General features: G+C 57.4%; 2 protein-coding genes across 2 annotated transcripts in view; one reads left to right on the plus strand and one right to left on the minus strand.

Moving 5' to 3' along the window:
- Positions 1-5,120, plus strand: Adrm1 (ADRM1 26S proteasome ubiquitin receptor). The gene is made up of 10 exons (XM_034493997.2): positions 1-461; positions 785-998; positions 1,586-1,702; positions 2,779-2,902; positions 3,186-3,272; positions 3,725-3,806; positions 4,006-4,238; positions 4,417-4,574; positions 4,670-4,772; positions 4,891-5,120. The coding sequence occupies exons 2-10, from the start codon at positions 786-788 to the stop codon at positions 4,995-4,997; spliced, it is 1,224 nt and encodes a 407-aa protein (XP_034349888.1). The 5' UTR covers positions 1-461; position 785; the 3' UTR covers positions 4,998-5,120.
- Positions 5,121-5,245: 125 nt separating this feature from the next.
- Lama5 (laminin subunit alpha 5) overlaps positions 5,246-20,848 on the minus strand; it is a 48,434-nt gene continuing 32,831 nt past the window's right edge. Inside the window, exons 35-79 of the mRNA XM_076930360.1 lie at positions 20,516-20,720; positions 20,201-20,345; positions 19,871-20,011; positions 19,608-19,769; positions 19,296-19,397; positions 19,124-19,207; positions 17,829-18,059; positions 17,071-17,184; positions 16,790-16,917; positions 16,434-16,514; positions 16,117-16,331; positions 15,742-15,842; positions 15,386-15,566; positions 15,144-15,293; positions 14,464-14,615; positions 14,277-14,387; positions 13,977-14,088; positions 13,335-13,505; positions 12,944-13,140; positions 12,553-12,669; positions 12,240-12,394; positions 11,840-11,981; positions 11,644-11,746; positions 11,247-11,357; positions 10,417-10,596; positions 10,195-10,343; positions 9,936-10,112; positions 9,699-9,835; positions 9,466-9,619; positions 9,168-9,301; positions 8,930-9,092; positions 8,697-8,819; positions 8,475-8,623; positions 8,118-8,394; positions 7,876-8,006; positions 7,608-7,778; positions 7,409-7,523; positions 7,178-7,323; positions 6,896-7,091; positions 6,626-6,790; positions 6,385-6,538; positions 6,168-6,301; positions 6,000-6,090; positions 5,788-5,907; positions 5,246-5,647 (exon numbers count right to left, since the gene is read on the minus strand). Of these exons, the coding sequence (XP_076786475.1) occupies positions 5,445-5,647; positions 5,788-5,907; positions 6,000-6,090; positions 6,168-6,301; positions 6,385-6,538; positions 6,626-6,790; positions 6,896-7,091; positions 7,178-7,323; positions 7,409-7,523; positions 7,608-7,778; positions 7,876-8,006; positions 8,118-8,394; positions 8,475-8,623; positions 8,697-8,819; positions 8,930-9,092; positions 9,168-9,301; positions 9,466-9,619; positions 9,699-9,835; positions 9,936-10,112; positions 10,195-10,343; positions 10,417-10,596; positions 11,247-11,357; positions 11,644-11,746; positions 11,840-11,981; positions 12,240-12,394; positions 12,553-12,669; positions 12,944-13,140; positions 13,335-13,505; positions 13,977-14,088; positions 14,277-14,387; positions 14,464-14,615; positions 15,144-15,293; positions 15,386-15,566; positions 15,742-15,842; positions 16,117-16,331; positions 16,434-16,514; positions 16,790-16,917; positions 17,071-17,184; positions 17,829-18,059; positions 19,124-19,207; positions 19,296-19,397; positions 19,608-19,769; positions 19,871-20,011; positions 20,201-20,345; positions 20,516-20,720 (6,680 nt within the window). The 3' untranslated portion in view covers positions 5,246-5,444. The remainder of the gene's footprint in view (positions 5,648-5,787; positions 5,908-5,999; positions 6,091-6,167; positions 6,302-6,384; positions 6,539-6,625; positions 6,791-6,895; positions 7,092-7,177; positions 7,324-7,408; positions 7,524-7,607; positions 7,779-7,875; positions 8,007-8,117; positions 8,395-8,474; positions 8,624-8,696; positions 8,820-8,929; positions 9,093-9,167; positions 9,302-9,465; positions 9,620-9,698; positions 9,836-9,935; positions 10,113-10,194; positions 10,344-10,416; positions 10,597-11,246; positions 11,358-11,643; positions 11,747-11,839; positions 11,982-12,239; positions 12,395-12,552; positions 12,670-12,943; positions 13,141-13,334; positions 13,506-13,976; positions 14,089-14,276; positions 14,388-14,463; positions 14,616-15,143; positions 15,294-15,385; positions 15,567-15,741; positions 15,843-16,116; positions 16,332-16,433; positions 16,515-16,789; positions 16,918-17,070; positions 17,185-17,828; positions 18,060-19,123; positions 19,208-19,295; positions 19,398-19,607; positions 19,770-19,870; positions 20,012-20,200; positions 20,346-20,515; positions 20,721-20,848) is intronic.

The raw sequence follows: 20,848 nt of genomic DNA on the forward strand, positions 1-20,848 counted from the left end.
GATGGGTAGATAATGCAGCGGACACACGTCCCTGGGTGCATGTCACAGCTCAGCCCCACGGGCACGTTTGTGTACGGCCGGGTGCCCACCACCCTGGTCTCGACCTCTGCAGCGCCGCCCCGCGGGGGCCCTTCTGCGTGTGAGGAGGTCGGGGCGCTGTTCCCGGCACCGCCGCCAGGGGCCGCCGCCGCTCCCCTATGACACAGCAACAATAGGGGCCGCTCTGGCCCGCGCTTCCGCCGGAAACAGGCCGCCGGCGCGAAGGCGGGTCGGCTGCGATGGACGGCGGCCAGGGCCAATCGGGACCTGGTCGGGGCCGGCCGCGCGGCTGACGGAACTCAATCGGCGGCGAGAGCGGCGGCGGGGCGGGCCGAGCGCGGGCTTCCGGCGAGGCCCGGCAGGCGCCGAGGAGGAAGAGCGAGCCCGGACTGTGTCCCTAGGCCGAGTGTGAGCACGGCCAGGTAGGGGCCTGGTGGCGGCGGCGGCGGCATAGGGGCACGCGGCTCCAGGCTGGGACGAGCGGCAGGAGGACGGGACGTGGCAGTGGCGCGGGGCCGATCAGTCCGGGCCGGCCGCCGGGGCCGGCCGCAGCGAGGCTCCGCACGGGCGGGCAGTGACGTCGCGGGAGCGGGGGCTCGGCGGGGCTGCGCTCGGTCCTGCGCACACCAGCTGGCCTTGCGCAGCCTGGCGCGCTCCCTCTCCCGGGCAGCCGCGGGCTGGCCAGCGTATGGGTGGGACATTGCGCACGCGACGCCGCACGACGGGCCTCACTCTGTTTTTTCAGGATGACGACTTCAGGCGCTCTGTTCCCAAGCCTGGTGCCCGGCTCTCGGGGATCCTCTACCAAGTATTTGGTGGAGTTCCGGGCAGGAAAAATGTCATTAAAAGGAACTACGGTCACCCCAGATAAACGGAAAGGTCTCGTGTACATCCAGCAGACGGACGACTCCCTTATTCACTTCTGTTGGAAAGACAGGACCTCTGGGACCGTGGAGGATGTGAGTGCTTGTAGCCAGACCAGGCCCGCGGGGCAAGAGCTGGGAATGTGGCTTCACCTTCGGTAGATTGGTGTAAGGGTCCCAAGGTTGGCAGAGTGCTTCAGTCAACTCTGTGAAACCATGCACCCCGTGGTGACCATGGTTCCTAAGGTTTTAGCAGAGACAGCCTGCTGACAGGGTGACAGAGTCAGCTGGGGACATCGTCTGGAGCCCTGGCTTTAAACTTCAGTCTTGTGGAGGAGTGTGCAGATATAACCCTCACCGAGGCCTCTGAAGAGGCTGCTTTCTTTGGGGCTCTTTGTCTCTCAGAGTACATTGTTCTTTGTTACACTCAGGAGCAGCCAGACAGTTGGTTGACTTTTTACTTCTTGGAATGCGGTTCCAGAATGTTTCTGTTAAGTCATCTGGTCCTCAGAGAACACTTTCTATCTCTCCACTCTGGGCCCTCTTCTCTCTGTCTTCACTGGGGTCTGAGACTTCTTGACTCCGCCCTGTTAATGGGGTTCAGCAAATATTCATGGGACCCAAGCCTTGGTGGTGCGCACTTGTGTGCATGTCTGTCTGTCTGACTGTCCTTGTGTTGCCAGGACTTGATTATCTTTCCTGATGACTGTGAGTTCAAGCGGGTCCCTCAGTGCCCCAGTGGGAGGGTCTACGTGCTCAAGTTTAAGGCAGGGTCCAAGCGCCTCTTCTTCTGGATGCAGGTAAGCAGGAGACTGATCCGCTCTCTCTCTCCCGGTGATACACTTGTTACTTTCCGCACGTTAGAAGGTGCTGACCCGGAGGGCCTGGTCTAGCTGAGTTCCCTCTCACCTCTGACTAGCTCAGTGGTTAGGCACCAGAGCCCTGCCCATGGACTCACCTATAGCCACACAACTCCTCGGGGAGCTTCCAGTGCTCCAATGGCCATGGGTTTTAGCTCCCAGAGGTGACGACCTCTGTTCTCTCAGCTGTTGAGTGTCCCCACTGAAGCTCTCCTGTGCTGTGTTGAGAGGCCCCTCAGTGTCATGACGTCTACATGTCACCCTCATCTGCAGTGTCCCTTAAACGCAGAGTCTTCACATTCTGCCACCTGTTGGAGGCCATTGGCATATTTGTGTTTCTTCCACTGTTAATGTGGTTCTGCTGTGGTATGGGACTTGGGCTCCCTCTTGGGCATATGGGTCCAGTCTAGAGCCAGGGCTAGACTTGGGGTATGTTCAGGGGTGGGGTACACAGCCATTACCACTGTCATCCTGTGAAAAGGGGCACTGCAAAGTGCCAGATGGGGAGGGGCTCTTCTCAGCCTGGGTTCTGGTCACTTGAGCACAGGGATCCAGAACACAGGGCAAGGGGTGTGGCCGTGTGGTGGAACATCTTTAGGTGGCAGTCCTCACTGCGGAGGGTTTCTCCACAGTTCTGAACATGTTAATGGACACCATCACAGCGACTCTCTTTAATTTCACTGTCTTGGAATGCCTTTCTTGCCCCTTTGCCGCATGGTATTCTGTTTTGAAGTTTTGGGGCCAGTGGTTGCCCAGGCAGTGGGGGACATAGCCCAGGAAGAGCCATATGCAGAAGGCACTCCAGTCTTCTATTGCGATCATTGGCTTGGGGGCCATCGCTTTCCTGTTAGATCTGGGCTGCCTGGTGCTGTCACATTTGCAGGTCACTGCCTCTCCAGTCACTGTGTGGGCTGAATCCGGATAGCTGGCCGTGTGGGTGCAGGGAAGCCAGCAGGCAGAGCCGGCTCCTTGTGCAGACTGCTCAGCCTCGGCTCTCTGCATATCTTCTCTGGCAGGAGCCCAAGACTGACCAAGATGAGGAGCATTGCCGGAAAGTCAACGAGTGTCTGAACAACCCCCCCATGCCTGGCTCACTGGGGGCAAGTGGGAGTAGTGGCCATGAGCTTTCAGCACTGGGCGGTAATTATCACCTACGCCTGTGTGGGGCGGGGTCCTTCAGTGGCCGGGAACATTGTGAGGCAGAGCCCTGCTTAATGAGTTCTGGTTCGTTCTTTCCTCCCATCTACACAGAGCTCACCTGGTCCCTGCAGCCTCCTTCCAGAGGCTGTTATTTCTGAGTGACTCCTGGGTGGGGCCAAGGCCAGGCATCTGCCATAGTCACGAATGTGTGGTGCTCACAAGGGTCTAGGTCCTGGCCAAGGCCAGCACAGCGGGCCCAATATCCGATTCCTGTGTTCCCCAGGTGAGGGTGGTCTGCAGAGCCTGCTGGGGAACATGAGTCACAGCCAGCTCATGCAGCTAATCGGACCAGCCGGCCTCGGAGGACTGGGTAAGGCTCGCTGGCCCCGGCTCCATGGGCTGCCTTTGCTTACAGACCCAGGGTTTCCTCTCTGCTCCTCTTACCAGGCTCTCAGGCTTGTCAGTGTGTTCCTTGTGTTGCTCCTTTGGAAGGTGCTTTGCTGGGTGGGCAGTGGAACCTGGTCTAGTGTGTGTATGTGTAGTTCACCTGAGGTACACACAGATGTTACAGCTACTTAGAAGGCACTGCTCTTGAGGATGAATGTGGGTGTGGTGGGAATGACCTAACTCAGTAGAATAGCTTTAGAGTGCAGACTAGCGTGGCACGGTCACTTCAGCCTCCTGTGGCTGCCCAGTCCTGTTCTTCCCTTGGTGTTGGTATTGGGATGTGTAGCTTCCCTTGCCAGAGGACATGGCACATGGGTTAGTTCCTTCCCAGCTGGACTGGGGGTGTCTCTAGCACACATCTCTTTACCCCTGTAGGTGGGCTTGGGGCCCTCACTGGGCCAGGCCTGGCCAGCTTGCTGGGGAGCAGTGGGCCTCCGGCCAGCAGCTCTTCATCCAGGTGAGCTCTCATCCCCCAATGCCTGACATAAGTACCAGCACCACCAGCAGCCAGTGCATTCTCCTTTCTGAAGACCTCACTTAGGAGATAGAGTAGAGGGTCCCCGTTACACCTCAACTTGATGCCAGGGGAGGTGGTCCCGCAGACCTGAGGAAGCATAGTGGGCCTAGCTGCTCCAGCCCTTGCTCACTTTCCCCAGCTCCCGGAGCCAGTCGGCAGCCGTCACCCCATCCTCCACCACCTCTTCCGCTCGCGCCACCCCAGCCCCTTCTGCCCCAGCAGCTGCCTCGGCAACCAGCCCGAGTCCCGCACCCAGCTCAGGTAATGGAACCAGCACAGCAGCCAGCCCGACCCAGCCCATCCAGCTGAGCGACCTCCAGAGCATTCTGGCCACTATGAACGTGCCGGCAGGGCCAGGAGGCAGCCAGCAAGGTAAAGAGCTGTGGGTGCTCACAGGGTGAGGGACTGCTGCCCTGTGGAGCCCGGGTGTCCATGGCCTCCAGCCACACTGCCACTTCACCCTGCCCGTGCTGCCAGGCTCCCAGTCTGCTGCTCTCTGGGCGCCTGGGCTAGCATCAGGTCACTGATGGCCACCGTGCTTGTGCCCTAGTGGATCTGGCGAGCGTGCTCACACCAGAGATCATGGCTCCCATCCTTGCCAATGCAGACGTTCAGGAGCGCCTGCTGCCCTACCTGCCCTCTGGGGAGTCTCTGCCCCAGACTGCAGATGAGATCCAGAACACATTAACCTCGCCCCAGTTCCAGCAGGTATGGGTGTCTGCGCTCTCTGCACCTATGACTTTTAGCATTGGTGGGTCTGGAGCCCTAGGCACCCAGCTCTGCACGTCTGCTCTTTAATGCAGGCCCTGGGTATGTTCAGTGCGGCCTTGGCCTCGGGACAGCTTGGCCCTCTCATGTGCCAGTTCGGCCTTCCTGCAGAGGCTGTAGAGGCCGCCAACAAAGGTGGTGAGTACTGATTCCCAGTCCTGGCCAGAGCCAGCCCCGTGCTTGTGGAGTGCTAGAGGCTGCCTGCCTGGGTGGTAGTCGTAGCCTGAGGTTTAGTAGTTCTCTGTGGCTGTTTCAGATGTGGAAGCATTTGCCAAAGCCATGCAGAACAATGCCAAATCGGACCCAAAGGAGGGCGACACAAAAGACAAGAAAGACGAAGAGGAAGATATGAGTCTAGATTAAATTATTCGCTGTCCTTCCCCAAGTTGCAATTTGTAGTTGTGTGATTCCGTAGTGGTGATTGTGATTTGTCCCACCCTTTCCTGTCCCGCCTCACTAATAAAAGTCCTTTCTTGTACCTGTCAAGTCCGGTCTTGGCCCTGTCACTTGCAGCTCCACTCTGAGCCAGGCTGGCTGCGTGATGAGGCCAGCTCCCACCCTGGGCTCTGTACCCCACCCGGCCATTGCTCTGTTTAAATCACACACTCAGGTCAAACAAGTCACTTTAATTTCAGAGGAGCCAATGGTTTTATAGATCTCAGTACTGTTGGGCGAGAGAGACAAAGTATAACTAGAATGTCTGTTCTGCAGTGTCCTTTTCCTCTGAAAAGACAGTGTAAACTAGAAATGACCTGTTATTCATAGAAAGTGTAGGCAAACACCAAGGTCTGGGAGCCCTCAATGCCAGAGTCACGGGAAGACACTGGGGTTGGCCTGCCTCTGGGTCAGTTCCTTTCTCTGCTTGGAAAGTGCTAGGGTTCCCGAGGGGCATCCGCTCATCCCCACCGCTCCCTGGATTCGAGCAGCAGTCATGTTGACAGGGGCCCCGTTGACCCGCAGTCTCCTCAAGCATCCTCGGTAGGCAGGGGTCTCTGACCGAGCAATTGAAGACTCTGAGAATACAGAGGGGCCAGAGAAGACTGGTGTGCTGCCTGCTGGGCCCTCTGTCCCTGCATCAGTCAGCCAGCCTGGTCTTTGCTACCCTTTTGGAGGTTGGGAGGATCCCAGTCCCCACAGGGCAGTCCACACTTACTGGGCACGCTCCCAAGGTGCAGAAGTGCTGGAGAGTCAGCCAAGGTCTCTGGCGAATGGCCTGTGGTGTGGTTGCTCTGTGTGTCTACTTCCAGCCGGAGTGTGTTCCTGCCCTTGATCACTGTGGAGCAGATTTGTGTCCCCTAGCCAGCCAACCTGCAGTTCCTTCCACAACCCACCCTTCTCTGCAGAAAAAGAAAAGGGTTCCCTCACCTGCCACTCGATGCCACCGTCCATCACAAAGCTTGGGGTAGGAAACCCACGTGGAGAACTCTCCTGCCCCATCGTTAGCTCGCAGCAGGACCTGGGGTGGAGGACAGTTAGGTTCTGCCCACCAGAGGCCACAGTGAAGAAGTGACCCAGCACCATGGCTCTGCTCACCTGTTCTGTTAGCACCTGCAGCTGCACGGAGGGCGTGGCCTGGGTCTGGCCCAGGTGGAAGATGAGGCCAGCCGCTACCAAGGGCCGCACCTCTAGCTCCAGGCTCACATAGGGCATCTTGGCCTCTGGGAGCTCTGTGGGGAGGGGCCATGATGAGAGAGGTCCAGGGCCTTGCTTGGAACCCCTATTCTCACAAGACCTCCCTTGCCTCACACACCTAATGTGACAACTCCATCACTGCCTGGGAAGAACAGGCCATCTTCTAGGGGGCCTGAGACACAGGGTGTGACCCCCACCATTCGCGTGGGGGTCCTCAGTGGCCGCTTATCCAGCTGTAATTTCTTCATACAGCCGCTGAACCCCACAGACACCTGCAGGGAGCAGATGGATAACAGGCTTAGACTGCTGAGGGTAGCCATCTGGGCCAAGGCCAGGGGTGGGAGCAGTATGGTTCTCACAGCGAGCTTGGAGCTGTAACTACTGGCAGGGAGACCTCCTACAAAGAGGGTGTAGGACTGTGGGCGCTCTGCTCTGTGGGCCCGATGGCGGGGTGCCTTCTGGCTCCAGGTCTGGCTGCCATCTACCACAAGCTGGACCTGCTGCAGTCCCCAGCGGACAGACACCTGGTGTGGGAAGAAGCCTGGTCAACAATATCCCAGGACTCTGGGGAGGAGTTTGAGGGGCATTGCCTGTGTCCTGCCACCCACCCTCTCTCCTTAACCTCTTACCCTGTGCCACTGGCCAGCCCGTGAGTGCTGGCGACTCTGGACCTGGAGCCGGGGCTCAGGACCCTCAGTCTGTGCAACAAAGCGTCCATGCTTTAGAAAGAGTACCAGTGAAGGACTGTGGCCCGACATTGGGGCTGCAGAGAGCAAGATGCCCTGGGAAGCCGCCTGTGGGCGCACGAGCATCGAGAGGTGGAGCCTGAAAGAGAGGTGGTGAAAGCCAAGCAAGGTGTCAGCATGGGTAGCACCTCCAAACCCACCCAAGCCTGGCCTGCCCAACGTTACCTATTCCTGCGGGATGGGGAGATGCCCACAAACTGCAGGTAACTGGGCAGGGGTCCCCCAAACTGGTATGCATCCTGAATAGTTCCAAGGAGCCAGGGTGTCGTGCAGGCAAGGTCCTGGCTGGGCTGGCGACTGCGGCGGGAAACCTAAGGCACAGATCAGACCACAATGCACTGGCCAACTGCTTGAAAGCCAGAGCCCCAAGTTCTGCGCACACCACCCTGGGCCCACCTTCTGAGCCATGGCCCTTGACGTCTGGATGAGCTGGGCTGGTGTGCAGCCTGTGCTCACATTAACACTCCCCATGTTCTGCTGCAGGTCAAACACACGCTGTGGTCCCCGAAGTCTGGGGGGAACATGGAGAATAGATATAGCAGTAACTGAAATGCGGGGTCGTTTGGGACTTCACCCCTTACACCCACCAGCTCACCGCTGCACAAAAACATTGCTGATGCAGCCACTGAAGTTGTGGAAGGTTCCAGACATAGGCAGGCCTCCCAGGAGAAGCCGTGTGGGTTCCTCGGGCTGGAGCTGGAGCATGGGGGATGTTCTCACGTGGGACTTTACTGGTTGTAGCTGGTCATCCACATAAAGCCATACCCTGGGAAGAAGGCGGTGTTTCCCAGCCCAGTACATTCTTCCTGAAGGGCTAGCCTCCCCCAGGCCCTTCTTCCCTCTCTGCCTGAGGCAGGGCCTACCCTGTGGCATTGCTGTAGAAGGCAACATAGTGAGGAGAGCCATCAGCAAAGACCCGTTGAGTTTGCACCTCTCTGTTCATAAAATGGAGTGTCACATGGCCCTCCCTCAGGGATACCTGGTATGGCCCATCCTAGGGACAGAGACAAGGTCACTGGCTAGGCCAAGAGTCCAGACTCATCCCTTCTTGCTCCCACAGGCCCAGACTGTTGGCTGCAGCAGAAGCAGGCTACCACCAGCTCACCGGGGAGGTACGGTAATACAGCAGGTTGTTGTCCTGGGTGCCACGGAAGCCAAAGCCAGAATAGACCTCGGCGGTGATGGGCGCCACATCGAGGAGAGCCAGAGGCAGGAAGCCGTGACCGTGGAAAGTCATCGTACGTCCCACTAGCAGGTCAGCAGTGCAGCCGAAGCTGATGCCCGTGGTGTTCAATCGTTTGAGGTCCACATACTTGCCCAGAGCCTTGATACCCTTGATGCAGCCACGGATGGAGCCTCCTGAGGGGAAGAGCTGCCGCAGGCTGCAAGACATCATCAGTCAGGTTGTGAATGGCTGCCCCAGTGGCACTGGGACCCCATATGCCCCAGGGCCCATGGTCACCTTGGGGGGAGCTGCTCGGGTGGCACGCCTCCCAAGTAGTAGGCATCAGCCATCTCCAGCATGCTATCCTGATCTATGCTGAACACAGTGGCCCGCTCCACGCGCACCAGCACACGTTTACGGGGGCTAGCCAGGACAAACACTTGGATCTGCAAGGGATGGGTAGCGGGCTTCAGGAAGGCCAAATCTCTCTGCTGGTCCTCCTGTCCCCACACCCCTTACCGCTTTGCTTGCTGCTGTCAAAGCTTGTGGGGGCTGCAGTGGGTCGGCCTTCTTCAGGCCAGAGCCGAAGTCATAGAAGAGCACGAGGGTGCCTTCCTGCACTGCCAGGCACAAGAACTGACTCTGCAGCAACAGGGGAGAGCAGGGTCAGTTTAGGGGCCTTAGGGTCACAGCAGGGTAGAGCCAGAATGGGAGAAGGTACAGGGCAGGATGGATCATGGGGTCAGCCGTGCCTCTTGCTTGAGGAAAAAGATGATCCCGTTGTAGGATACAAGCCGCAGCTCCTGGTCAAAGCGTTTTGTGTTGCTGAACTGTTTCTCAAAGCTGATGCGGGCAAAGCCACTGCCATCCAGGTAGGAGCCATCTGTGAGCCATGGGTCACCGGTGGCCTTGGAGCTGAAGGTTAGAGGCCTCAGGTCAGTGGGGGAGGTGGGTGAGTGGAGGCACAGGGTGCTGCTGGGCCTTACCTACCGAGCACAAGGCTTGTCCACTGCAGTGTCCAGCTTGAAGGTCTGCTCAAAATTATAGAGGCTGACCACCTCCTCGTTCAGTGTGTCCATCTCAATGCAGCCCAGGTAGCCAGGGAATCGGAGGGGTTCAGGAGGCTGTGGGTAAAGTGCATGGTCAGGGTACCTCCTTACCTCCAGGACCAACCACGCTCAGACCACAGGAGAATGAGTTCAAAACCAGACAAGGACTTTTTCCCAGGTCAAGGTAGGCAGGACTGCCCGGACACTCCAAGACAAGCCCAGGGCTGAGCCAGGCCCACCGTGAAGTTGCTGGGGTATCCTCCCACGTAGAAGACAAAATCGTCAGCATGCAGGTTGAGTAGCCCCTCCCTCCCAGGGGCCACCGTGTCCCCCTTGATCTCGTGAACCATCTGCTTCTCCACTGTGACAGACATGTGGCCAAACTGGAGGGTCCTAAGAACAGAAGTGAGGGGTGAGAGGCAGACAGAGCACTTGAAGATACAAGTCTAACCTCTCTTCAAGGTGACCCTACCTGTCGATGCTGATGGCTGCAAACTGCTCCCCAATGTTCTCGTCAATGCTGAGAGTTGTGGGGCCAGCCTCACCTAGCCTGTACACCCAGTGCACCTTCTGATTACGCAGAGACACTCCCATGTAGTCCCCAGTGGCCTGTGGCGGCAGCCAGAAGACACAGTTATGATTGGGACCAAACACCACCCATTTCTAACTTGTAAGTCCGGTATGGCCCATCACCCCTCCTGCTTGGCACCTGTCGGCTGCCCATGTACAGAACAAAGCGGTCCCCGGTGTTCTCGCCAGGTGTGGGCGCTGGCACTGGGCTCTGGATGTAGAACTTGAGGGAAGTGTAGGCAGCAAGGTCAGCAAGGTCTCGTGGGGTGCGCAGTCGTACCCCTGAACGCCCACTGAACTTCATCGACACCTTGACCTAGGAGCGTAGCGCAAGAGCGTTTACTACCCAGCTTCCCAGGTCCACTGTCACTGCTTATGTCCCTCAGGTGAGTACACACCTTGTTGGCGGCACTCCGGGCTTCGGCAATGAGCTTGCGCACACGACCAATGTTGTCAGACAAGGCCAGGCTGGCGTTGTGCACACCACGGTTCTCCAGACGGCTCAGTTTGGCCAGCAGCTGTGGCAACGTCTTCTCCAAGGTGGACACTGCAGGAGGGGTGGGATGAGAGCCTTGTCTGCCACACCGCATCCCCTAGAAAGGCAAGGACCACTGGCTCACCTGAACTGCTTGCATCCCGTTCCACCTGGCTCAGGTCTTGGCCTCGCAGGCCCCCCAGCCGGCTCTGCCACCTCTCCACATTCTTCTGCATATCCTGAAGCTGAGACTGCACGTAGGTGGCCGTGTTGAGGGCTTCAGCAGCCACAGCCTTGGCGTGAACAATCTTCTCACTGGTCTCGCCTGTAACACATGGAAGCCATGCCCAGCAGCAGCCAGCTTCACACTCCTAGGGCTCTCAGCTGCGGACAGCCACCCTTGTGGATAGCATAAGCGCCATACCTGCAGCTCAATACATTCAAAATCCTACAGTCTTCTCTTCTTGGCCCTGTAATCCTCCCACCCAGAGGCCATTACCAACTCCCAAGTCTTGCCCGGTTTCTAGGTTTGTGCCCGGGTGTACCCAGGACATTTTGGTGGCCAAAAGGAAACCTAGACAACCAGGTCAGACCACACTGTTGTCAGTTCTCGGCCCCTCTTAAAGAGGCAGACAGATGAACCCCTCTGACCCCTGTGCTCTCTGGTCAGCAGGTCTTTTCCAGAAATGCCCTTCTCCTGAACCAAGGAGCTCTGCTGGACAGGCTCCTACATGCTCCAGTAACTATCTCACTGCTGCTTGTTCCATGCCCGCCCATAACTTCACCACTGTGGAGCACTCTTGTGGCCTGTGCCTCGGGTCAGAGGCACAAGCCCAGAGTGCTCCTTAGCACGGGAGCCTCGCCGGACACACTAACCACAACACGATTCATCAGGTGTGAGTGTGTCTGCACTCACAAGGCACTACTGAATACGGAAGAGTGACAGGCAAGAGTAGAGAGAGAGAAGCCACATACTTGTGTTCATAGCCAGCATGGCTTGTGCCTCCCGGATCTGGGCTGCCAGCTGGTTCTTCTTAGCCTGGACATCATGAAGCTGGGTCCCCGCAGCCTGCAGGCGGCCCTGAGCTGCAGAGAGGAGATACAAGGAGTTCCACCCAACCTTCCTGGTCCACAGATGGAGTGAGGACAAAGAGAGGGTCCTTGAGCTTCATCCATCCTCCTCTGGCTATGGTCCCTTGGCACACTACCAAGACAAGCAGACATTACACCCAACCTCTGCCCCCATGGAGAAGCCACACAGTGCAGGAACATTTCATAGCTATTGATTCTGACACTGAAGCACACTAGAATCATCCCGAAGCTACAGGGACATGTTCCAGATATCAGTGTACCCAAGGATCTAGGTTCTCACCAAGGCCCAGCGTCCTCTGGTGCCCAAGGATGGCCTCCACCAGGGCACTGCTGTTGGCTAACAGCTGCCGAGCTCCAGCTGCTAGGCCCCGCTGCACCACCATCTGCAGAAGATCAGGGGCTGTTTACATGGGACTGTTCACACCATCAGGCCTGGGAGCAGGGCTCCTGTGGGCCACAGATGCTCAGAGCCTTACCTCCCATGTGCGGCTGGCCTGCCTCAGTGCCTGGCCTGCGGCATCTTCAGCAGCCTGAACGGCCTGCAGGATGCTGCTATAGGCATTAGAGGCTTCCACGGCCCTCTGAATGAAGCGGTCCTGATTGATGCCAAGGATGATGCTGCCGGGAGGAAGGAGGATCATGGGATATGTGGTTGGGTGTGCTGGAGAATATAAGAGTATAACCTGGCTGGCCGGCCACATCTCAGGGTTTCTTACCCTTTTAGATCTGCCCATTTCTGCCCAAATTTGGGTGCCAACCTTCCCATGAGACTACAAAACAGCTGGATGCTTCGGGAATAATGACTTCTCCCTGCAGGAACCCTCCTGGACTAGCATCCTACCCAGCATCCAGCTGTACCCTTGAGGTGCTACACACCCAGACAGGTCGATGGCCAGCTGGTTCAGCTTCTGAGCGTGGGCCTCAGCAGCCTCCACTAAGTCCACCTTGCTGCTGGCTGGGGAAAAGGCCTGCATCCTCTTCAGTAAGGGTGTCCAGGCTCCATCCAGGCTGGCTGCCAGGTGCTCCAGGTCCTGTGATGGCAGTGGGCTTTATTTTAAATACCCTCCTAATGTGAGAGCAGGTGGTGCTATGCATGCAAGTTGAGTCCAGCACAGCTTTAAGCTGGCAGCAACCAAACATCTTAGAGGAGACTAGGCGGGAATGAGTGAGTTGGAGGGGGTGTATTTACCTTCTTAGCCTGGTCTATGCCCTGCAGAAGCTCAGAAACATGGCCCAGGGTGAGGCTGGCAGCTTCAAGAGTGGCCCTTAGGGTGGCGTTGTCCTGGGACAGTTCCTGTTTCCATTGCTTGGGACAACATTTTAAGAGAGTGTGAACAAAGGCTGTAATGGGGCCCTAAGCACCACAGAGGGGTGGGGGTGGGGACAGAGGAGGGAGGGGAGGCCTGGGTTTGAGAGAACATGGGGTACAGGAGGATTGGACCAAGAAGAGGAGGGGAGTTGTAGGGAGAGGAGGGAGAACGAGGAAAGAGATGACAGAAGACCAGGGCCTTGGAAGGAGGCAGCTGGAAAGTAGAAAGGGTGGGAGGCAGGGACACAGGGCAAGAAGCAAATACACTTACCAGGGCTTCCCTCAGCCGCTCCTGGTTACGGCTGTTGAGTTCTTCAGTCTCCCTGGTAGTATTGACCGCCTGGTTCAGGGCCTCACGAAGATCCATGAGGCCAGACTCATACTGAGCCAGCTGGTCCTGAATACGTGAGGCCAATGACTGGTTCTCCTCCCATAAGCTGGTCAGCTGCTCCCGGACACGAGCCATCACTGGCCAACACCAGAGTAGGAAGGTGGTCACCCTGCTACCTAGACCCCATCACGACCCCTCCCCCACCCCGTCTCTGCCCAGCAACCATCCAGTCCACCTCTAAAGCAGGCCAGCTGCTGCTGCTGCTTTTTACATTTGGCCCCAGGGCTCCCAGGTTGTGATTCTGAGCCTAACAGGGTTTGACCCCACTCACGCCTCTGTGCTTCTGTCAGTTCAGCCTCTGCCACTGCCTGTGGGGCCCCCAGGTCACGAGTCCGCATATCCCAGAGTAGCCGCTCCACTTCAGCCAGTGCCCAGCGCAGCTGCTCACCAGACGGTGCTGAGGCATTGTCTGGAAATCCTTGGCCCATGTGAGATGCCAGCTCTACAGAGGGGATTGTCAGGGTCTGGGGCTAGACTCCATCACCCACTTCCAAGCTTGAGACCTGCCCAAGGCATTTCAGCAGGCCACCAGCACATATCCCAACAGCCCAAGATCAAGACCCCTCTCTGCCTTTCTCAATCCTGACATGTTGGGTCAGCCCGATCCCCGGCCTTCCCCAAGCAGAAAGTTCACTTTCCCCCCACTCCTTTGGCTGTGCCAGATCCTGTCATAAGATTGGGAGCCCCAGTTTTTTCTCAGCCGCTGGTCTGTTCGTCACTAAGGAGGTTTGCTGGTATTCCCAGTGGTGCCGTATGAGGGTCTAGCTCTATGGGATCCAACAGACCCTGGCCAAATAGCCACTTGCCCAGAGAATAAACATACAGGAACCAGTCAGCTCAAGAGACTTCCAGGAGGGCCCGCCCTGTCCCTCTAAGCAGCTCGTCCTGGACTGGGCCCAAGCATCAGCCTTACCACTCAGGGCACGGTTCACAGCTTGTACAGTCTCCAACAACTTCTGTGCCCGGCCCAGTGTGGATTCTGTGTTGTCCAGCAGCTGGTCCGCACGCTCTTGGACCCCTGTGGCCTGTGGGTACAGTTTCTTCAGCTGTGGTGTTTGTAGGTACATAACTGAGGCAGGACAGGATGAAAAGGGTGGCCCGGGGGTGCAGGAGGGTATCTTTGGTGTCAAGGACTGGGATCGGGGGATCCTGGGAGTGAGGACTTCCTGAGGAAAGGCACTACAGGATACTGGGATGGGGTCACAGGCCTTGCCTGACTGCCCAGCCTCTCTGTGTCCTGTTGAAGATTCATACTCTGCTCCTCTAGAGTCTGTAGCTGCTGCGCTGTTGGATAGCGGGGTCCCAGTGGCCTCCTGAGCTTACTCTGTGGGGGGTGGGGGAAGGTTAAGTACCACACGGCCAGTTAGAGCAAGGGCGGCAGGGGTGCAGGCATGAAATACCTTCAGGTCAGCGATGGAGGCATTCAGCCTGTGCAGCCTGGCCCAGGCTGCAGAGCTGGCATTGATACCCTGCAGCTGCTCACGGATGGAGGGGAGGAGGGCGCCAGCCCGCTCGAGGTCATCCAGAAGCAGGACCACACAGTGGTCACATACTGTAGGCAGGGGAGAGTGGGTACGAAGGATACAGGTGAGCCAGGGATCACAGGGACAACCGGGTCAGCACAAGAAACCAGCACCGGCGTTATGGGTACTATGGAGTTGAGTGGGCCAGGGCAGGAATTAATCAGGAAAACGGGGTCAGCATAGGGTCAGAGAAGCATGAGAGGTTGACCTAAGAGACTGAATCAGGGGTGCGGGGTCAGGAGGAACCTGGACGGGCAGGAGAAGGCTGGCCTGAGGTTACGGAACACTTTATTAGGGAGAATCCTGAGCAGTGAGATCCACTGAAGGGCCAGTGGCCAGTGCAGGAACAACATCCCCAAGTGGAGGGAGAGGGTGGGTGTTAGGGCAGCACAGAGTTGTAGAAATCCTCAGAAAACAGACACAGGCAGCTGGGGTCCCTCTGGGGTGTCAAGGGTTAATACAGGGAAAGACCACTAGGCCATCAGGCCTGGAAACCCCAAATACCAGGCAGAGTAGAAATAGTGGAGAGAGATTGAGAATGGTAGTGAAAGGCTCACCTTCACAGTGTATGCCATGGCCCCCAGGCCTGCCCGGTACAGGCACCTGGTGCTGCTGGCTGCAGGTGTCACAGCGCTCCCCACTGAGCCCTGGGGGACAGGTGCAGCGGCCCGTGTGTGGATCACAATGACCTCGGGGACACTGGCAGCCTGCAGGAAGAGGGGTAGGCAGATGTGACTGTAGGCATCCAGGGATGCCCGCCTCTCTCCACCCTGCTTCCACCCCATACTCCCATACTCACGCCTGCAGCCCTTCTCCGGGAGCCCCCAGTAGCCAGGGGCACACTCGAGGCACTGGGGTCCTGTGGTCCCTGGCTGGCAGTGACACTGACCAGTCTGAGGGTGGCATTCGGAGCCCTCGGCAGTTGGTCCACAGGCACAAGGGCGGCAACCCTGGCATTGCTCAAAGCCGAAGTGTCCTTCCTGTGACACACCTCATAGTCAAACCCTGGCCAGCCTTCAGCATCACACTCTGCCCAGCCCTGGAAACCTGGGCTATCTCAAGCCCCTCAGGACCAGCCAAAGCTCCTCCCAGCCCATTTAGGCCTGGTTCTTCCCCGCTAGTCCTCCCAGTCCTCAGACCCACTCCCAGCCCTACCAAACAGCGGTCACAACGTTGACCAGTCACGCCTGCCTTGCACAGGCAACGCCCGCTCCGGGGATCACAGGTTTCTGTCCCGCATGGGGAACAGTCACACCCTGCAGAAAGTGGGGGCTGTGGTCACTGCCCTGCCCTCCAGTTCAGTCTTTCCAAACCTAGCTAGTTACTTGCCGCAGTTTTTCCCATTATTTGGTTCTGGCCTCTCACACCCCATATTCACTGGTTCAGTTTGGCTCTCCTTACAGTCCCTCCCTTGTCCCAGGCAAGAACAGGGTCTAACCGTGAAGCTGGCAACTATGCAAGAAGGTGGCCCAGTCACACGGGCACATAACCTGTTCTTAGAGTGCACCCAAGATCCCACTCAGTGCTTACGGGTGCAGTTGCCTGGCAACAAAGCATCGCCATAGAAACCAGGGGCACAGCTTTCACAGTGGGGCCCAGTGGTGTGACGGAGGCAGCCTCGACAAGCGCCGGTCAGGGGGTCACAGTCACTGAAGATCATGTTGGGGTCTCCATTACCGCTGCAGTCACAGGGCTGACAGGAGCTGCCCAGCACCAGAGGGTTCCCAAAAAATCCAGGTGCACACCTGGGGACAGTGACAAGGAGAGGAGGGGAGGCAGTCAGGGTCTGGTGGCCCTGCTCAGTGCACCCTGGGGTCGGTTGGTACAGATTCACCCCGCCTAATTACCGCTCACAGGAGGCACCAGCATAGCCTGGCCTGCAGAGGCACTGGGTTCGGCCATTTCTTAAGATGCAACCGTCTGCAAAACTGTAAGGACAAGACAAGCAGTTGTGACACACCAGAATCTCTCTATCAGTGCAGCCACGTGGTGCAGGGGTTCCCACCATCAGGGGTGGTACCTTGAGCTTCCAAGCCCCTCCATCAGGGCTGGTACCCCATGCTTCCTGCTCCCACCATCAGGGGCTGGTACCCTGTGCTGGGGTTCCCACCCACTCCATCAAGGGCTGGTACCCTGTGCTGGAGTTTCCACCTAATGGCCTACCCAGCCTGCTCAGGTGCTGCAGAGGTGACCAGCTACTTACTTATTGGAGGGCACTGCCAAAGGGCAAGGGCAGCTCACACAGGGAGATGCAGGGTCACTGGGATTACTGCTGACAAAGCCAGGCCTGCAGCGCTCACACTGGTCCCCTTCCGTGTTGTGCTGGCAGCCCTGGGGCACAGTCCATGGTCAGTGCTGAGAGCAGCAAACACATCCCCACCTCCCCACAACTCCAGGGACTGCTCTAAGCCAGCTAGCATGTATCCTGGGTCTGGGACCACAGGCTCTGGGGGGCTTCCTGGCCACCCTGCTTAGAGAACTCACCACACAAATTCCAGAAGCAGGAAGGCAGCGGTCTGAATGGCCATGGCACTGACAGGGGACACATCGGCCCAGGAAGAGACCCTTGGTGTCCCGGTAATAGCCAGGGGCGCATTCCTGGAAAAAGGCAGGTAGGACATTAGTGACTGGATGCCAGCCCCAAGGCTGGGTAGACCAGATAGCCACTCACACATCAGCTCCTGGGGACCTTCATGCACTAGCAGGGGCTACAGGGACAGCACACACACTGGACCATAGGGAGTTAGACGCCAGAACTGGTGGCCATGTCTGTTGAGCCTCTAGACTTATGGACACAGATGTGGATACCACAGCTCAGGACGACCAGCCCGTGGGGCTGACGACCAGAGCCACCTTCTTTCTACCTGAACATCTTTTTCTAGTGGCAATCAGTCACAAACTCTCCCCAGGTATCATGCTAGACTACCCAGATCTCCAGGTGAGGGAGGAGAAAGTGGGAATCGGGGTAGACCCGGGATGCTGGTTGTGTGGGTCCTGGGTAAGCAATGGACGGCAGCAGCTGTGTGTATGGAGGGTTAGGCAGCGGTGAATGCTGGGACAATAGGCGAGGATGGGCAGCCGCCGGAGCAAGTACGCAGGTTACAGGGTGCAGAGAGGAAGACACTGGGGGAGCGGGACAGGCATGGGAAAGGGTGGAAAGCAGATGATGCTGAAGGATTTGCTCGGGGAAGGACCTACGGGGGGGCACCTTCATGGCTGAGTGCCCACCCTCACCCCTTTACCTGGCATGAGTCCCCACGGTAGTTGGCAGGGCACATACACAGTTCCACATTGCTGGCTGGAGGCCCCCTGCCTGCCTCACTAGCCACTTCTAGTACCACCCTACGCAAGGAGACAGTGGAAGAGGTCTGTGAGAAGAGAGCACGGATCTGCAGCTGCTCCAGGCCGGCCAGCACCATCATAAGCTCCTCTCGGGACACTGGGTTGTGAGTCTCCAAGTGCCGGAAGTTCCCCTGTGGAACCAAGGTAAGACCTCAGCTGGGGCAGAGCAAGGAGCACAGAACCAACTCCCATGGAGAGGACGGGGTGCATGCACACAGATCTCAGGATGAGGGGGCTCCAGCAGTCACCCATGGTGACAGTGAGCAGCCGGGCTCCTTCTTCACACCACAAAGTCAACTCCAGGAATGTTAAGAATTTAAATATGCAAAAAAAACAAAAAACAAAAAAACAAAAAGTAGTTCAAGTTGTTCAAAGGACACATAAATGGGTCCTTTCTGACATCAGAGAGGCAAATATTTTCACAAACAAGACACACAAACTGAATAAACGTGAAAACCTGATAAACTTCAGGATAACAAGACTGTTCATCAAGGGGCGCTTTGAAAGCTTTTTTTTGTTTGTAAAGATTTATGTACTTCATGTATATCAGCACTCTGTCTGCATGTACATATAGATGGTTGTGAGCCATCAGGCAGTTGCTGGGCATTGAACTCAGGACCCCTGGAAGAGCTGCCAGTGCTCTTAACCGCTGAGCCATTTCCTCCTGGACATTTTAAAAAAAGAAAGCTATAAGGCCCATGAGATAGCTCAACGAGCAACAGTGCCTGCCACCCTCAAGTTGACAAGCAGAGTTCAATCCCCAGGACCTGCATGGTAGAAGAGAAGCAACTCTTGCAAGCTGTCCGCTGATTCCGTGTGCACGTTGTAACATGCATGTGCACGTGTGCACGTATACGTAACACACACATCTACTAAATAAATAAAATGTAATAAACTAAAATAAAGATCAAGCTACAAACTGGAGGCGGCTCTTGCTGTGTCTCAAGTGAGGTCATCTGAAAGGCAGAGAGCCCCAGTGAGAGACACAGAGGGGCTTCCACCGTGCCTCAGAGGCCGCTCACCCACTGTGTTCGAGGATTTTAGAACCAGAGATGACCCATCACGGATGATCAGAAAGGAAACCCACCGACCTCTGTCTCCTTCTGATGCTGGAGTCCTCCATTGTGGAGACTAGTGAGAACACTGACTACAGCTCCTCTGGGCCCTTGCTGGGCTCCAGGCCAGCTCTGCTCACCTCTACGAGCTGCAGCTGTCCTCGGTGAACTTGGCCCGGCGGAGGGTACGCCAGTTCCAGGAAGGCGATGCTCATTTGGTTGCCCTGAGAACCAGACACATGGACCAGGTGAGGGCTGGCAACTGGGATGGTCCACGATCCCGGTTGGTCACATCCCACCGCGCTCCACAACCTGCAGCACCACGTCCGGCCGGCTCTCATAAGGAATGAAGACGTCACCTCGCTGGGTCTCTGAGTGTAGCTCATAGTGGAGGGTCCCACCGTAGGATGACACCTGGAGCCAGTACAGAGGGAATGGTCTCCCTCTTTGCCACACCCACCTTTACTGCACCCTCACTTGGCTGTGCATCTCTCAGGCTCCCTTTACAATGCAGCTCCAAGGTCCCCAGATATAACCTCACCGTCACCCACCCACGCTCCACAGTGCCCCGGGGCACTTCCTGTCCTCAGAGTACAACCCCTCAAACCAAATGCCCCTGCTCACCCTGTCTCCCAGGTAGGAGGGCGGAGCCTGCCAGTACAGCTCTGGGAAAGTATCAGCCACAAGGCGTAGATCTGCATGCAGCAGCTCTGTCTCGGGCCGATGCTTGTGGGGTACCACCTGCCGGTCACTGCTCAACAGCACCCAGCCCTCCATGTCGACGAACTGTGAGCACACACGTGGGTCAGAGTAGAAGCCTGGCCTTGCCCTGCACTCCTGGGCTTCTCTGATGCCTCCCACCTCAGTCCCGGGCTAGGGCAGGATACCTCATGGCGGGCATGGTTAGAATTCCCACAGCGTTCTGTGGCCCCGAAACAGAAGCAGCGGGTACAGCCCTTGGGGTTAGCAGCATCCAAAGAGAAGGTCCCCACGCGGCACTGGTCACATCTTGAGCCCTGTACATTCTCCTGCGGGCAGGGGATGATCAAGGCCAGTTGGCTATGTGTTGAGAGCCAGATCATAGACCAGTTTTCCCCCTTGTCCCCCAAAAGCTTCCAGGAAGTCCCGCCTGCCCAGGAAGTCTGCTAAGAACATGGCTCAACTGAGGCAGATATGCAGAAAGGAGTCTGGGGACCTGGACACAAACCCCCACTCACCTTGCAATGGCACTGGCCTGTGAGGGGGTCACATACGCTAGCCATGGTGCCTGCCTCATGGCAGTCACAGGGGCGACAGCTAGGATAACCATAGAAGCCTGGTGCACAGGTATCACAACGACGCCCAGCTACATTGGGTCTGCATCTGTGTGTGGACAAAGGATGGGTGAGTCCCCTTCTAGCCCTGGGTCTTACAGATGCCATAGGACCCCGGCGCCTAGAGCGTCATCTGAGATTAACAGGAGTGGGGTGTGAGAGGCGATGCCCTCCCTGACCGGAGGTCCCATACAATTGTGGGGTGCAGTCTGGACTCACCTGCACTGGCCGCTGTCCATGTCACAGGTGGGGTCCGTCAGCTCCTGGACACCGGGCCCTGAGCAGTTACACTCTTCACAACCCACCAAAGGGTGGCAACCAAAACTCTGTGGCTGGCAGACCAGGCAGTCAGGGGGCACAGTGCGTGGAGGACAGATACACTGGCCTGTGAGCTCATCGCACAGGCGGGCTCCGCAGTCACAGGCTGTTGGGGTGGACATTACTGATTGACCCCTCTGCCCCATTCAAGCCCCAGATGCAGCCCATAGGATGTGGTAGGGAAGGGTGGGAACACTACCCTACTTCTACCCCTGCTGGGTACCTAAGTGTCAC

Source organism: Arvicanthis niloticus, chromosome 2, assembly GCF_011762505.2.
Source record: "Arvicanthis niloticus isolate mArvNil1 chromosome 2, mArvNil1.pat.X, whole genome shotgun sequence".
Taxonomy (NCBI): domain Eukaryota; kingdom Metazoa; phylum Chordata; class Mammalia; order Rodentia; family Muridae; genus Arvicanthis; species Arvicanthis niloticus.